Raw genomic sequence first — 16,246 nt, 5'->3', positions numbered from 1 at the left:
ACACTCAGGAGAAGAGGGCTTGTCCTGAGGGGCTTATGTCTGTGTGCAGTGGACAGTAGCCCTCACCAACTTTGCGGGCATAGTCCAGAGATGGCACAGTCTTTCCGTCTGCCCACCTGCCTGCCTTCCCACATTCTCATGTGACTGTGGGAGTCACGACATGCTGGAGTTTGAGTTCCTAACTGTTCCCAGCCTTTGTCGGTTCTGCCAGACTCCAATTGAACTCAGAAATCACACAACCATCTTTGCTCATTGCTTCTCAAGACTGAACTCAGTAAAGAGCCCTTTGCCCCAGTAGGGAGCTCTGACTGAGATTTATGGCATTAAGGACTTGCTAGCTTTCTCAGACACAGCTCTGTGAGTGGTAAATGCTCTGGATGCCTCCCCAATTCTTTCGGCACACAGTGGGAAAGGATTTCATGTCTAGCATTGTGTCAGATCAAGGGGATACAGGAAATAATTGGGCTATAGCCTTGGCCCACTAGGAGAGACTGACTGGAATCTTCTTGGCTGAAGCTCACCTGTGATAAAGCAAGTGGTATTGGAGATGCTTTCCCTATCCCTGGTTCCCTGGCTGTGGGAGGCCCAGACTCGTGACAAAGTCACAAATGGATGTTATAGATTTTGGTTTTCAGGATTTTCTCAGCCTAACACTAGGTTTCAGTAGGATACAAGAGTGGACACATATTTGTCGCTAGATTGCTGGGTCAGAGCCCTCCACCAAACCAAACCAGTTTACAGACTCCATCCACTTGTCTCCTGTATCTGCAGGTGGGTGAGGGAATTTCTCAATGAGGAAAACAAAGGCCTGGATGTGCTGGTGGATTACCTGTCATTTGCCCAATGTTCTGTCATGTGAGTACCACAAGGGCTAAGGTTGGGGACCCACTGAGAAGCACACAGTTCCAGTCTGTTTAGAAGAAGCACCTGAGGGGTGGGGATACAGAGGAGATGGGGGTGGAGGAGAAGGATGAGATTCAGCAGAGAAGATGGGAATGGGCAACCCAAGACAGGAGGAAGTAGTCCAAGTGTTATGTTGAGGTGAGCAGGCAAGACAAGGGACTATCAAGAACCAGCAAGGATTGGTCGGTTAGCTGGAATAAAAGGCATGTTTGGTGGAGCATGAAGAGAAAGTATGGAAAGGGAGCTTGGAATCAGAACCCAAATGATCCAAGTTCCAAAGTACAGGCTATCTAAGGAAATATCCTGGCTCCTCGGGGAAATGCCTTGGTAGGACTAATCCATTCAAAATTGAATATTCCATGAGGCAGCTTAAGCCCTGAGATGTGAAAGGTTTACTACAGGTCTGTTGTTGAAGAAGTACAGTGAGCATGACCTTTGACCTGAGCAGACAGATGAAGCATTTGGGAGCATTATCCAAACATCCTTTTCACAGGGAGGAAGGAACACTGGCGTGGCGAGGCACAGTGACTGAGGGCTTTGATTCAGAAAGACTTGGGTTGTGCACTATCTGTGGAACCTTAAGCAGCTTTGTCATCCTCACTGGAAGGAGTAGACGAGACGTGTGTCTCCCACTTAGCATTTGGAACATGCTAGGCCTCCTCTTCTGTGGCGGCTGCTTATTGTTGATTTATTACCCAGATGATGGACCTGCCTGTAATTTCCAGACATATAGAAAGAAGGCTGACCGTGATGGCAAATGAAGTTACCAACATGTGTAGTCTTACGTCCTAGACAGTCAGCCTGGGGGAAGCAGGTCCCAGCTTTGTTCTCAACTTCCCATGGTACCCTAGCATTGAATGTTCCTAGTCTGGAGAAGCCCCAGGCTTGAACCTTGAACCTTGCCTAGACCTTTGCCTTTGTGCTGTCCCTGCCCTTATGGCTCTTCTCTGTCCAGGGCATTTCCTTAAGGGCACACACTAAAGCCTCTCCCAGGTGCAGCTTCTGTCACCATTCCCAAGTCATCCTCTTTAAACCTAGAGTAGGCTACTCTCCATGCAAATCTCTGCAGAACTCATACCTCATGGTCCTCCTGTCCCTTTAAATAATCTTTTTTTTTCTAGAAAGAAATGGAAAAAACTGCTTAAGTGAATTTTTAGTTCAGAACATTTATAGTAAAAAGATGTAGATTGTTTCCCCAAATATGCCTATTTGTCTTGAAAAAGAAAACAAATTCCAGTTGCTCTAAACCAAGAATACACCAGATGTTTAATGTTTTGGTGTTGAGGGCAGTGCCTCTGAAAGGAAAGAGTCCAGAGAAGGAGAGAGAATGTTTTAGGAAGCCTTGCGAGGGAAGGGGTGTGGCCAGACAGTTGGAGAGAAGGCATGCATTTCTGAATGGCGCATCTTCTGCCCGGGAGGACCATGGGTGATGGGTGCGGACTGCCCTGTAACTACCTCCTGTTGTCAGGACTATGGCAGCCTCCTTTAGAACTTCCAGTGCCTGTGATCCTTCCTTGTTTTAGAAAGCCCCAGCCTTTGACACCGAGCATTCGTGTGGGGCAAGATGTCCTGTGGGAAAAAGCCTTTGGGAGATACGCCCCAGTTTTAGTGGCTGCAGGGGCACAGGGGAAGAAGGACAGGCGGAACTGCTCTCAGGGTGTGTACTCTGGTGAAAAAATGTAAGGGAAGGCCCTGGGTGGTGTGTAATTTGAGCTATCCTCTTTGCCCTGAGCACACTACTTATGGTAAGAGACATGCTACAGGAAGTGCCCAGACAACAGCGATGTCTCCAGCAGCTAGCACGCCCTGCCAGTCTCAGCCTATGGTTTTCTTTCTTCTAGGGAATCTGAAGCTAAGATGGAAAACAGAAGCCCCATGTAGTCAGTCATAGAGAAACAGCCCATTAAGAGGGCTACTAGGCCTGGAGTATAGCTACTGGGGCCTCCTGTTGGCACACCAGCCTAGCAGGAGGCCTTTGGCTACTCTTCAGCACTGAAAAGCCAAAGGAAGCCAGTCCAGTGCTAGGATGGGACAGGTGTACTCCCTAAGCTTAAAGAGCCAACTTTGACTTTTCAGGAATCCCATTACTTTCTTTTCAGGCCTATCCAGTTCTTGATGACCTAGGCTAAATCTTTAAGCCACTGCCACTGGTCAGTGAGTAAGATCTGCAGCTGGCCCATTCCCCTATACTCTTCTTTGGTATAGATTTTTTAAAATTTTTTGAATTGATTTTTATTTAATGTGCATTGGCGTTTTGCCTGTATGTATGTCTGTGTGAGAGTGTCAAGTCTGGAACTAGAGTTCTAGACAGCAATGAACTGCCATGTGGGTACTGAGAATTGAACCTGGGTCCTCTGGAAGAGCAACCAGTGCTCTTAACCACTGATTCATCTCTCCAGCCCTTGGTATAGATTCTTTTTTTAAGTAGAGCCATAGTGATTTGAGATGTCCCATTTTAGTCTAGGGGCACAGGAAGCCAGCCAGCCCCCACTGTCATAGGCCAAGGAGAAACCTTCTGATCTGCTCCCAGAACTGTCTGAACCTTCTCTGCCCTGCCTTACATTGGTAGCTCCAACCAGGATTAGGTCTCTGATGCCTAATTCTATTTTCTCTTCTTGCTGCCCTTGCTTTGTGTTGCCATAGAGGCCTGAAGAGTGGAGGGTGAACTTGCTGGGGGCTTGGCACAGGATTTCTCTTGTGTATGTGCCTGTGTGTGCGCATGTGTGTCCTTTCATGCTCCAGGTTTGACTTTGAGGGTCTGGAGAGTGGCGATGACGGTGCATTTGACAAGCTCCGGTCCTGGAGCAGGTCAATCGAGGACCTGCAGCCGCCCAGCGCCCTGTCGGCCCCCTTCACCAACAGCCTCGCTCGCTCTGCGCGCCAGTCCGTGCTCCGGTATGTGTGCGCTTACTCTGCCCACCTGCATCCCACCCCAGCCCTGATCCAGGTCTTGGTAACCCGGTGAGTGCTCACGCTCCTCCTTCACTCTTGCTTCCAGGCTCAGCTCTCTTGCCCTCTGCCTGCTCGCCTGTCTCTGATCTGTCCTCTCTGTCTCCCTGACTCTGCCCAGCAGTCTGTCCTGGGTAAGTACATGGTCCTCAGCTGTACCACCCCATCTGACGTTCCAGCTTTCCCCTTTCTCCAGTCCTCACTCTCTTTTAGCCATTCCTTCCTGACTTTGGGCAGGCTTGGGCTTTGCTGGCTGATTCGGCTCCTGCCCTCGTGAACACTCATTCTTCCCATCAGTGGCTTGGAAACCAGCCCCGGCTGCCTGCTGCTCCATCCTCTCCCTTCAGGTCTTTCTAAGTTGTGCTTTCACTTGTCTGTGTGCTCGAGAGCAGTCCTGTTGGTGAACCGGATCCCTTCTCAGAGCCTTTAGTTCAGAGGCTGTCCTTGCACCTCAGCCTTTCTTCTTCCACCGCTCTGCTTCTCTCCTTGGGTTTTGTGTCTTGCACACTGCTCATCATTCTGGTCTTGCAGGAACAGATTCCGTTCCTGTTTCCTCTTCTCACAAAACGTTAAGGCAGGGGAGGGATGATACAAAGCAGGCATAACCCCTAGCCTTGGTAAGGCCTATGTAGATCTGCTCTGCCTTTGCGGGGCTTACGAATGAGACTAGAGCAACGACGCACCTGCCCCACTGAACATGCCAAAGCTGTGTTAACTAAAAGTGAGAGGAGAGAAATCTCAGGTGCCTGCTTTGTGATCCATCCCAAGGACTACAAAGTTCTCAAAACATTTTTGTATTTCAGAGGGTTAGCATAATTTTGACAAAAGAGTATAAAGCTAGGGTCCCGGGCTAACAAAGGCCTTTACTAAGGAGGTGAATAGAAGCCGACTCCCCTGCCTCCTGCTGTCCTGGCAGTTGGTACAAGGTCCTCTTCCCTCACCCCCATTTCTTCTGCTTCGAAGGGGCAGCTTGGTGTCCTAGAACCTTCACCAGCAAGCAGTCTTGTCCCTTACCTGATTACTTGGCACTATCCCCCAGGTACAGTACTCTCCCTGGCCGCAGGGCCCTGAAGAACTCCCGCCTGGTGAGCCAGAAGGATGATGTCCACGTCTGTATCCTTTGTCTCAGAGCCATCATGAACTATCAGGTAAGAGGTGATGCTTCATATGTTAAACCAAAAGAGCAAAGCACCAGCTTGTGAAAGAGAGGTTTGCTAGTGGGAGACCTGCTGGCTTTCCCTTTCCCACCATCGAGGGCCCCTCCTATCCTTTCCTTTGCAGTATGGCTTCAACTTGGTCATGTCCCACCCCCACGCTGTCAATGAGATTGCACTTAGCCTCAACAACAAGAATCCAAGGTGTGTTCCTTCCTTCCTCATTATGCCCAGGTCTCTGATGATCCTGACTTGTCTTTGACAAGCCCTGCCTGCTTTGGGGTCTGTTAGTCAGGGTCTCTTCTGCTGGAGAAGTGTCTAAGGATATGAATTGTGGTGACTTGGATGAGACCTAGGATGTTAATCTTCTTTCATCTCTTAGGACCAAAGCTCTGGTCTTGGAGCTGCTGGCAGCTGTGTGTTTGGTGCGAGGAGGTCATGAAATCATTCTTGCTGCCTTTGACAATTTCAAAGAGGTTAGTCTCCTGCATGCTCCACACACAACGTGTGTGTGTGCGCGCATGTGTATGTGTATTAGAGAAAAATATGGGGGTTCCAATTACTGGGATCTCTAGTGGTTTTAAATAGCTGCTTGACTGAGCAGCCTGCTTCAAGCTAAAACAAAACCAGAGTTTTTTAGATCTTGTTCCACGACACCGCGCAGTTGGCCAGTTAATGACACTCTGGGACAGACTGAAGTGTCCTAACCTGATACTGTCAGAATTACCAAAGGAGTGCGTTGAAAATGCAGACTTGGGCTGGAGAAATTGCTCGATAATTCAGAGCCTTTGCTGACTCAGTTTCCAGTGATTCACAACTGTCTTTAGTTCCAGTTCCAGAGGATCTGGTGCCCCCTTCTGGCCTGCACAGTCACCGTATACACATATGCATATACATTTATGTAGGCAAAACACACAATTTCTTTTTCTTATTTTAGGCACAGGCTCTACTCCTGACCCACTGGAGCAGAGCCTGGGCATTGTCTTCACTTTATAAGACTCCCCAAGTGGTTCTGCTGCAGTGAGCCCCCAGGTGGAATCCAAAGCAAGTATATTCTCAGGGAAGAAGGCTAGTGAAGGAAGAGAGAACTTGTGTGTGGAATTTTCCCTTCCTGAGGTTTACCTCTGAAACCCCAATTTGCTTGAACATGGGATTCCTCAACATCCAGCCACAGCTGTGGTCCCACCCCTTCCTCCTCTCTGGGCCTCTTCCCTCACATCCATTGTTTAGTTCAGGAAATAGCTCTTCCTCCCTAAAGTTAAGAAACTCAAAGAGCCCCTGGACCCTTTTCAGCAGAGGGCTTTGCTGCATACCGACTCCTCCTCGTCCCCCTGGGGCCCAACCTCCTGCCGCAGCCATGGCTCAACTCCTTTCTTTCTCCTTTTCTTCCTTCTGTAATTTCCCAGCATAGAGCTAAATCCTAGGCTGTACTGGATTCCCTCAGTGTGGTGGAGGGTCAGAGACCCAGGGCCAGATTCCAGGTCCTGGGTTTTCTTCTGGTATCCAAATGGCACAGTCCCTAGATAGAGTTATGGTTAATTTACTATTATTTTATGATATTTACTTATATATTTATTTGGGTATCTTTTGTTTGTTTGGTTATATTTTGTTTTTTGAAGACAGATTTTTACTTTACAGCCCAAGCTGACTTCAAACGTATGGCAGTCCTGCTTCAGCCTCCTGAAGGCTAGCTAGGAAGTTAGGTGCAGACTGCCATGCCCCACTGAGTTGTGGCTAAACTTGGTCTGAACTGTGCCTTTGCCATCATGTTCCTGGGAACCAGGGGTTGGGGGTTTAGGTTCTGCATGGTGCAGATCCTTCCCCTGAGAATGTTTGCACATTCAGGTGTGTAAAGAACTGCATCGGTTTGAGAAGCTAATGGAGTATTTCCGGAATGAAGACAGCAACATTGACTTCATGGTGAGGACCTGGGCCTGGGACAAGTGCATGCCATGCCGTTGAGGCTTTCTGCTACTTAAATCAAGTCACACTAACAGCGTGTTTTGAGAGTTGGCTTCTCCCCCCAGGTGGCCTGCATGCAGTTCATCAACATTGTGGTGCACTCAGTAGAGGACATGAATTTCCGGGTCCACCTGCAATACGAGTTCACCAAATTGGGGCTGGAGGAATTCCTGCAGGTAAACTGGCTAGGGTCTTGGAGGGGGTCTCTTAAGGGTAGAGAATCAGCTTAGGCACAGCACAAAAGGCCTGTCTCCTTTGACCTGGAACAGAAGCTGTTTTGCCAATGTTTGTCTTCCCAGTGAAGCAGCTCTATCAGGGCCAGCCAGGCATTGGGAACCCTGGTTACATGCTCTCAGAGGTAGTTATGAAGCAACGGTGCTTTCTCGGGCCTACACTGACTCCCTGCTACTCTGTATTTCCCTAGAAGTCAAGGCACACGGAGAGCGAGAAGCTGCAGGTGCAGATTCAGGCATACCTGGACAATGTGTTTGACGTAGGGGGGTTGTTAGAGGATGCTGAAACCAAGAACGTAGCCCTGGAAAAGGTAGAAGAACTGGAAGAGCACGTGTCCCACGTAGGTATCCTCACCTACCAGGCAGTCACTGTGGAAGGCTGGGAGGATGGGCACAATTAGGTTCCAGGAATCCTGAGCTGACCTACCTGCCTTCAGATTGACCTACAGGAAGGCTTTAGAACCACTGAGTCTCTAGACCCAACTCTGGCCCAGGGCACTGGAAAGTACTCACTAGAATGTGCTAACATCCATGGCTGGGTATAAGATGGTCTTCAACTAGGGACACACTGCTACCATTTGCCTTCTACTTGTTGCTTTTCATAGTATCAGGACTCCTGGTCCCTGAGAGTGATATAGGGAAGCCACTTGAATAAATTGCCTTTTGGGCATTGCTTTTCAGGTCCTGGTATGGCTCCAAATTTATACTGAGTGTTCAGGCTTGAACAGAGCTTTGAACATTGCTTCTCCATTTTGTAGCTCACAGAGAAGCTGCTGGACCTGGAGAATGAGAATATGATGCGAGTGGCAGAGCTGGAGAAGCAGCTACTACAGCGGGAAAAGGAGCTGGAGAGCATCAAGGTGCCAGTAGGGGAGGGAGAAGTGGGGAGACTGCAGCTGACCTGGGTTCCCCTTCTCACCAAATCGTGTCCAGGATAGAAACTGATTTATCCTCAAGGCACTCAGGCAAGGGGTAACTGGTGATTTCCCCTTTTCTATCTGGAGAGAGAAGTTGAGGCTAGGGTTGGCCAGACACAGAAGAGAACGGAGCAGCCATCCTGCCCACTTGCTGGCTTTTTCTCCACATCTCCTTAGCTCTGACTACTGAGCATCGTCAAAGTAGCCCAGGTCTACTTATTAGACAGGTGTTCTGCAGGGCAGGGTTTCTCTTGGTCAGTCTCTTGTGTTCTTGTGCCTAACGTAATAACTTATAGAGCCATGCCACAAACTCCTTTTTCTTGCAGAAGAATGATTGTGTTGTACTGAGCTCAGCTCAGTGTGTATCTGCTCCTCTCTGCTAAGTACTATATAAGGAGCTAGGGGGGATACAGAGCTCGCCAAGACAAGGCTTATCTATGAGCTTTCCATCTGAGCAATTATCCACAGCCAGAGAAATAAAACTAATAATGAAGAGTTAAGATCTGTGGAGAGAGCCGCTGTGCCCATCTGGCAGGGGACCAATGAGACTTTCAAATGTGGGGCCTCCTTTTCCTTGAGCCTTGAGGGTCCTCTGCAGTAAGAACAGACTTGAGCAGAGAGAATCTACCAGAATACCAGTGGAAGCTAGCTTACTCTTCTTGCTTCTGCTTTGTGTTCTCTGACCAGATCTCTTCTGTTGTGAGCCCCCTCCCTGAGATGATGACCCTAGCTCCTAGAGGGTCTATTGGGTAGGAATTCTGACTCTGTGGAAGTGATTGTTGTACCCTCAGCCCATTCTTCCTTCAATGTTGCTGTCTGCCTGCTAGGAGACATATGAGAACACGAACCACCAGGTGCATACTCTCCGGAGGCTCATTAAAGAAAAGGAGGAGGCTTTCCAACGCCGGTGCCACCTGGAGCCAAGTGCCCGGGGCCTGGATTCCGTGGGTGGTAGCGAGGCCCTAGCCAGGATAGGCCCTACAGAGTTGAGTGAGGGCATGCCACCCTCTGACCTGGACCTGCTGGCTTCAGCCCCACCTGCTGAGGAGGCACTTCCTCTGCCCCCTCCACCAGCTCCGCCTTTGCCCCCACCTCCTCCTCCACTACCAGGTAACTGGGACTTCCAAGCCGAGAGGGGCAGGTTTTTGTGAGACCAAGACTCTAGTCTCAGTAGCATCATTTGATGGCTAGGAGAATAAGTCAGGATGAGAAGGCCAAGGGAGGACCAGAATTTGGGGAAGCAGATGAAGGAATGTTGAGAGCAGGTTTTGCTTTGAGGATCTCTGAGTGCTACTCTTAATTACTCTGAAGGTAGCAGAGGGCTAAACTGTGGCAGAAGACACTCCATCAGTGATGCTAGTCACTGTCCTCCTTCAGGAGACTTCTGGGATTAGCCTGACCAGACTTTCCATAGCATTCCTCTCTGGGTCTCTAAGGCCAGGTCAGGCAGGTAGAGTTTGAGCAGCCTGGAAAGAATTTAGGACCTTTGGGTCACTGGCATTTTTTTCTTCCCCAGACAAGTGTCCCCCTGCCCCACCTCTCCCTGGTGCTGCTCCTTCTGTTGTGTTAACAGTGGGCCTGTCAGGTGAGTATCCTCAGGGCTCTGGGCAACGCTGATGGAGTTTTTCCTTGGCCCTTGCCTTATACCTGTCCCCTTTCCAAAACTAGCCATTCGCATCAAGAAACCTATCAAGACAAAGTTCCGGCTGCCAGTCTTCAACTGGACAGCACTGAAACCCAATCAGATCAATGGCACTGTCTTCAGTGAACTTGATGATGAGAAGATCTTGGAGGTGACAGGGTTCTGGGGTCCAAAAGGGTGGGGTTGGGGTCTGAGGACCAAGATGCCCTTACAGCCAGATCTTCTGGTCTTGGAAAAGCTTTTAGGCAGAGCAGAACTGATACTATATCAGCTTTAGGGACCGTGACTGGGTCCTTGCAGGGCACGTGGCAGTGGGTATTGTCATAGTTCGAGCCTTCAACATCGTCTCTACTTCTGCCAGGACTTAGACCTGGACAAGTTTGAAGAGTTATTTAAGACAAAAGCCCAGGGTCCTGCCCTTGACCTCATCTGCTCCAAGAATAAGACTGCACAAAAGGCTGCCAGCAAGGTGACCCTTTTGGAAGCCAATCGTGCCAAGAACCTGGCTATCACCCTTCGCAAGGCTGGGCGCTCAGCTGAGGAGATCTGCAGGGCCATCCACACGTGAGGCTCCCACTAACTTGGCCCTGGTTCCTAGACAGCTGTTATCCCAGTTATCCCACAGCAGTGGGTTCTCCTAGATTCCAGGGTTCCTGACAGGACTTGTTCACACATCTCAGCCATCCACTGACCTGAACAGAGCATACTGACTCGAGAACTACCCATTCAGCCCAGAACGAAGAAGTGTGGTAGGAATGGTGTAGACAGGGATACGTTAGCAGAGCAGACAGGAGAGCCACTGACACCGAAGGAAGGCATTCCCAGGAGGGTTCTTAACTAAGACGGAAGGACCTGGTGGAAGCAATATGATACTGAGTACTGAAAATGAAATCTTCCTTTAGTGTGGAGGCCAGGCAGGGTAGTAAGTGGGCAGAGGTCTTGCAGGCCATATTCAGGTTGGTTAAACTTTACCATAGATGCAGAGGGGAAGACACTAAAGGACTTTAACAACAGGAGCATGAGGGTCAGGCATAGTCTATGTATCTGTAATCTTTGCTTTTTTGTAGCAGAGGGAGGAGGCTCACAAGTTTGAGACCACCCTAGACTACATAACAAGATCCTGTCTGAAAACAAACAACAGACACAGATTATCCCCTAGTGTTGTTAACATTATGATAGATGAAGCAATGTCTTTACGTCTGGCTATGTCCTGTGTATTGTTCCCCAGTCCTTCTAAGGCCGAGGGAACATGTGGACAGATGTCAGACCTGAAGTGGTTTTCTTCCTACAGGTTTGACTTACAGACATTACCTGTAGACTTCGTGGAATGCCTGATGCGTTTCCTGCCCACAGAGGCTGAGGTGAAGCTGTTGCGGCAATATGAGCGTGAACGGCAGCCCCTGGAGGAGCTGGCCGCTGAGGACCGCTTCATGTTACTCTTTAGCAAGGTGGAACGGCTGACCCAGCGAATGGCTGGCATGGCCTTTCTGGGCAACTTCCAGGACAACCTGCAGATGCTCACACCGGTACAGCCTCTTCCCTAATCACTTTCCACTGCTATCACTAGTCATGTCTGCTGTCCGTCCTTCTGGCCCTACCCCTTGACTTTATTCTTCTCCTGACCTGCTGACTCAGTGTTCATCTTGTCTTCCAGCAACTGAATGCCATCATTGCAGCCTCTGCCTCTGTCAAGTCCTCACAGAAACTGAAGCAGATGCTGGAGGTTGGGAAAGGGAGTGACGGGGGTGCTGGTGGTTCCCAGGGGTCCTGGGTGGGTTCTAGTGCTACTATACAAAGGAGGAAGTCCTTGGAGCTTGTCATGACCCGCCTTCCGTGCATCTTATGAACAGATCATACTTGCATTGGGGAACTACATGAACAGCAGCAAGCGAGGTGCTGTGTACGGCTTTAAGCTCCAGAGCCTGGATCTGGTAAGATGGTGGGAGCAGCATGTGCAGGAAGCCTGGAACACCAGTGTTAGAGCTAGGGTGCTTAGCTCTCTGTTGCCACCACTGCCTTCCAGCTGCTGGACACAAAGTCCACTGACCGGAAAATGACACTGCTGCACTTCATCGCCTTGACAGTGAAGGAGAAATACCCAGACCTGGCTACCTTCTGGCATGAGCTGCACTTCGTGGAGAAGGCTGCAGCAGGTGAGGGCTCCTTGCCTCCAGCCTGGGGCAGTGTCAGGAAGCTGAGCAAGAGGAACACCTGGGCTCATTTCTGGCTTTTGTTATCTTACTACTTCAAAGCTTTCCGCTAAAGCCGTGAGCAGGGGCCACTCCAGAGGGAGCCTTCCTCTGAGCTCAAGTGGGATCAGGCTTCCTTAGGCTGACCCAGAGATTGCATTTCTCTACCATTTATGTGATATGGCTAGAAAACTATAATTATAAAGCCCCCTAAATACATACAGTACTGCTGTTTCAGAACAGAAACCCATGAAAAACTACAGCAGGCCCAAGGCAGCTCCAGCTTGGAGATGAGCAGTCTCAGTGGTTTGCCTTCCTTTGCTACCTTGTCCTTTGGGCTTATGAACTCTGGCCCTCCGTTCTTTCCCACTGCTGAGAGAGCTTAGTCTGCTTGACATGGACTTCTCTACATGTGTATCACTGGAAGTGTATGCCATGGGGGAGGATAAATTTGCTGTAGTCCTGAGCAAGCCTCAGCCAGACATCTTGGTAAATAGTGTCCCTGGAGAACGTGCTGCTAGATGTGAAAGAGCTGGGCCGGGGCATGGAGCTGATTCGGCGGGAATGCAGCATTCATGACAACAGCGTCCTTCGAAACTTCCTCAGCACCAATGAAGGCAGGCTGGACAAGCTCCAGCGTGATGCCAAGACTGCTGAGGTGAGCAAGGAATTGGAGTAGGCAACAAACATCTAGGACAACAGTTTCAACCTGTGGGTCGTGACCCCTTTGGGGGGGTCGACCAACTGTTTCACAGGGGTCGCATGTCAAATATTTACATTATGTTTCCTAAGAGTAGCAAAATTACAGTTACAAAGTAGTCATCACAACACGAGGAACTGTATTAAAGAGGTATAGTGTTAGGAAGGTTGAGAACCACTGGACTAGAGCCGAGATACTAAGGCCACTTCATGTCAGCATCCAACTGCAGTTCCACCAGGCAGCTAGCCAGCTGTTAGAGAACATGAGGTGGGAGTCACAAAGGACTTTAAGGATAGCAGCAGACATCCATGTCTGGAGTTATGACTCTTGGGAACACCCATATTCTCTCGGGTTCACAGGGGCTTGGGTAGTTGGTTTTCTCCCTTTGGCCTATTTTTTTTGTTTGTTTGTTTTTTGTGGGCCTTCTGTCCATGTGTGAGCTGAGTTTCTACCCACCAGAATGGCCCTTCTGTCTGCCCCTTCCTTACCCAGGAGGCCTACAATGCAGTTGTGCGCTACTTTGGCGAGAGTCCCAAGACCACACCTCCTTCTGTGTTTTTCCCAGTATTTGTCCGATTCATTCGTTCTTATAAGGTAAGCTGAAGAAAAGTTTCTTCTTGAGGAGTTTGGCTGAGATTAGTTGAGAGAAAACCTGGGCTTCAAGTCTGAGTCTTTCCAATTCCTGAGGCCTAGGAAAGGAACCATGGAAGCTGGTGACAGGCCTCAGCTGTGAACTGGTGGGCAGGGTGGGGGCCCAGCCCCTTCCTTTCATTGTTTGGAGCAGGAAGTACCCCTCCGGAGGGTGGCCACCTGGGGTTAGCTGGTCTTACTGCCACCCACTTTTCGTGTCAGCCCCTCCTTTCCCAGCCTGTGAGAGCCTCATTCCCCCTCTCTTGGTTCTCTCTAGGAAGCAGAACAAGAGAATGAAGCTCGCAAGAAACAAGAGGAAGTAATGCGGGAGAAGCAGCTGGCTCAGGAAGCCAAGAAGCTGGATGCCAAGGTGGGTGGGACCAAGAGCTTTGGTCTGGAGGGTAGGACAAAAACCTGAGGATTCAGGGAGCCAGAAAGGACATGGAAAGCCAACACACACACACACACACTCTCTCTCTCTCTCTCTCTCTCTCTCTCTCTCTCTCTCTCTCTCTCTCTCTCTCCATTGGAGTGCCTGAAGGCAAGAGTCCAGAGGGAGAGGCAGGCACAGATAAGACAGGAACAGGGTTTCTCTCAGTAGGGCCATCTTCAGACTGCATCTTGGGACAGGAACCAGTTACTTGTTGGGTTAGTGATGACTTCCTTCCCCTTCTACTCTTTGGCCCTAGACTCCATCCCAGCGAAACAAATGGCAACAGCAGGAGCTAATTGCAGAGTTGAGGCGGCGCCAAGCTAAGGAACACCGGCCTGTTTACGAGGGGAAGGATGGTACCATTGAGGATATCATCACAGGTAGGATGGGTCCATTGGGCCCAATTCCCAGAGCCTAAGCTAACCCCTATTGGTCCTTCTTTCTAGTCTATTTTCCCCATAAAATCTGACCACGATCTCTCCTGGGCCATAGTGTTGAAGAGTGTCCCTTTCACGGCCCGTACTGCAAAGCGGGGCTCACGCTTCTTCTGTGATGCAGCCCACCACGATGAGTCAAACTGTTAGCCCTCAAGGCTGGGGCCCCTGACAGGTACTGGGCACCATGGCTGCACTCTCTGCATGCCTTAGAATCATCTGGTAGCAGCCTGCCTCGGATGGAGAAAGACTTCTTGCATGCTGCATGCCCTGAGAAACAGTTTATCCCTTGCATGTTTCCTCCCACTAATTCTGTCCTAGCTACTAAATAAGACCCAAGAGCTAAGGAATCTGGCCAGGGTTGGAACTATGCCAGAGCAGGCAAGTCCAAGCCTATGGCTCTGATTCTTGAGGCTTCACTCCTAGACCCAAGGTATCCAGGGTCCTGATCTCCCCTAAGAGCTCTGGCAGTAGCTGCTACTCAGGGACGGATGTCCCATGACCTCTGCTTCCTGACATCTAGTTGGCTTGTGGTCTTTTCCTGAGTAGCCTTTAGAGCCCCGTGTTACCCTCTGAAAACAGCTCCGGCAGTTTCTCTAGCTGGTCCTCCCAAATCTTCTTTATACCTGACTACTTATTCCCTGTCCTCCTGAAGGTGCTGCCCTGCTCAGTCTCCCTGCCTGTTCACATGCATCTGTCTCTCTTCCCCACAGGCTTCAAACACGGGCCCATGAGCATTCGTAACCAAGGCAGGAGTGCTGCACCACCCAGTGGCCCTCCTCGGGCTCCAGGTCCTCACTGAGATCCTCTTGGAGGTAGAAGTACTTTAACTCTTCCTGCAAGTCCGGACAGTGGACCCAGGGCCCAGCAGAGGGCTGTGCTGTTCCAGCTGCAGCCACTCCAGCTCTGGGGCTGGATCTTCCCTGTACCACTGTGGGTACTAGGTCTATAGGGGCCTGGCACTTCCCTAGTGCCTCCCATAATGCACCTTGCCCCCAGCCTTCAACTTCATTCAGGGCTGGGAAAAACCACTTCCAGCTTTGGCTCATGAGGGCAGATGGCCCCTCTCCCACTAGAGTCTAACAGGATGAAAAAGGAAAATGCTGTCCTTCCATTTTTTTTTTCCTTTTTGTAGTCCTAGTCAGCTCTGGTCTAAAAATATCCAGGCTTATGGATCCCTGGACTGGCAATATCAGATCATCTCACCAAGTAAAGCCCTTCCTTACCTGGGTCCACTCTGCTGAGCCCAAGTGAAAAAGGGAAGAGGAGCAATGTCAGGCCCACTGCCTTCTTGCACATTCTACCTGAGACTTTAGGTTTTTGTCCTGCCTTCCAGGCCCTTGGTCCCACCCACCTTGGCATCCAGCTTCTTGGCTTCCTGAGCCAGCTGATTCTCCTGCATTACCTCCTGCTTCTTGCAGGAGCTTCTTGCTCTACTTCCTCAAAACCAAAGGTTTGTGGGGGAAGACTTGAGGCTTTCAAAGATGGAAAAGGAGGGGCTAACACTGAGTGAGCATGGAGAGTGTGACTGTGGGACCAGCTGACCCCAGGTGGCCACCCTCTGGAGGGGTACTTCCTGCTCCAAACAATGAAAGGAAGGGCTTGAACCACACCCTGCCCACTGTCTTCCCACTGAGTGAAGAAGAGCAGAGACGCTGCACCAGCTCCAAGACTGCTAGAGGAAGGATGTGCCAGGATCTCACCTTTCCTCAGCTAGGTGGATTCTGGCCAGGAACAGGCAACATAGAGGATCTTCATAGACTGTTTGCTCAGTTCTCTACTAGGTTCTCTGACCCTGGAAGGGATGCGGGGGCACTTTGTTTTGTATATGTACCATTTCCTGTCTCTCTTGTACATAAACCCCACACCTCTCAACAAAATCTTGTGCACCTGGCTGTCTTCTCTTTCTTGGTTTGGGTGGCTAGGGTGGCCACGAGGATATATAAGAGTGGGTGAGAGTGGTATTTGCTCCCATCTCAGGAGTGATGAGCCTAGAGGGCTGGGGAAGCCTGGCTGGGTGGGCTTAACTACACAGGAAAGAGGCTAGAACAGCAGTGCCCTCTGCTGGTCCCCAGTGGTTAGCACATGAAGAAGACAAAA

At 50.1% G+C, this 16,246-nt stretch overlaps 1 protein-coding gene across 4 annotated transcripts in view; it reads left to right on the top strand.

Moving 5' to 3' along the window:
- The window catches only part of Fmnl3 (formin like 3), a 57,627-nt gene extending 42,543 nt beyond the window's left edge, over positions 1 to 15,084 (top strand). The window contains exons 5-27 of one of the 4 annotated variants that reach the window (XM_075960605.1): positions 772 to 855; positions 3,646 to 3,798; positions 4,892 to 5,000; positions 5,134 to 5,210; positions 5,389 to 5,482; positions 6,852 to 6,926; positions 7,034 to 7,144; positions 7,393 to 7,542; positions 7,960 to 8,061; positions 8,946 to 9,228; positions 9,635 to 9,703; positions 9,787 to 9,911; positions 10,122 to 10,324; positions 11,052 to 11,286; positions 11,415 to 11,483; positions 11,611 to 11,691; positions 11,784 to 11,913; positions 12,447 to 12,607; positions 13,142 to 13,243; positions 13,557 to 13,649; positions 13,969 to 14,092; positions 14,205 to 14,321; positions 14,860 to 14,993. In XM_075960605.1, coding sequence (XP_075816720.1) covers positions 772 to 855; positions 3,646 to 3,798; positions 4,892 to 5,000; positions 5,134 to 5,210; positions 5,389 to 5,482; positions 6,852 to 6,926; positions 7,034 to 7,144; positions 7,393 to 7,542; positions 7,960 to 8,061; positions 8,946 to 9,228; positions 9,635 to 9,703; positions 9,787 to 9,911; positions 10,122 to 10,324; positions 11,052 to 11,286; positions 11,415 to 11,483; positions 11,611 to 11,691; positions 11,784 to 11,913; positions 12,447 to 12,607; positions 13,142 to 13,243; positions 13,557 to 13,649; positions 13,969 to 14,092; positions 14,205 to 14,296 — 2,722 coding nt within the window. In that variant the 3' untranslated portion in view covers positions 14,297 to 14,321; positions 14,860 to 14,993. Of the gene's footprint in view, positions 1 to 771; positions 856 to 3,645; positions 3,799 to 4,891; positions 5,001 to 5,133; positions 5,211 to 5,388; positions 5,483 to 6,851; positions 6,927 to 7,033; positions 7,145 to 7,392; positions 7,543 to 7,959; positions 8,062 to 8,945; positions 9,229 to 9,634; positions 9,704 to 9,786; positions 9,912 to 10,121; positions 10,325 to 11,051; positions 11,287 to 11,414; positions 11,484 to 11,610; positions 11,692 to 11,783; positions 11,914 to 12,446; positions 12,608 to 13,141; positions 13,244 to 13,556; positions 13,650 to 13,968; positions 14,093 to 14,204; positions 14,322 to 14,859 lie in introns of all 4 variants that reach the window. The other 3 variants (XM_075960606.1, XM_075960607.1, XM_075960608.1) reach the window with 3 other exon arrangements.
- The last annotated feature ends 1,162 nt before the right edge of the window (positions 15,085 to 16,246 follow it).

The sequence above is a fragment of the Microtus pennsylvanicus genome, chromosome 2 (assembly GCF_037038515.1).
Source record: "Microtus pennsylvanicus isolate mMicPen1 chromosome 2, mMicPen1.hap1, whole genome shotgun sequence".
Classification (NCBI taxonomy): Eukaryota; Metazoa; Chordata; class Mammalia; order Rodentia; family Cricetidae; genus Microtus; species Microtus pennsylvanicus.
The sequence above is the reverse complement of the archived record's forward strand: the minus strand, read 5'-3'. Positions and strand labels throughout refer to the sequence as shown.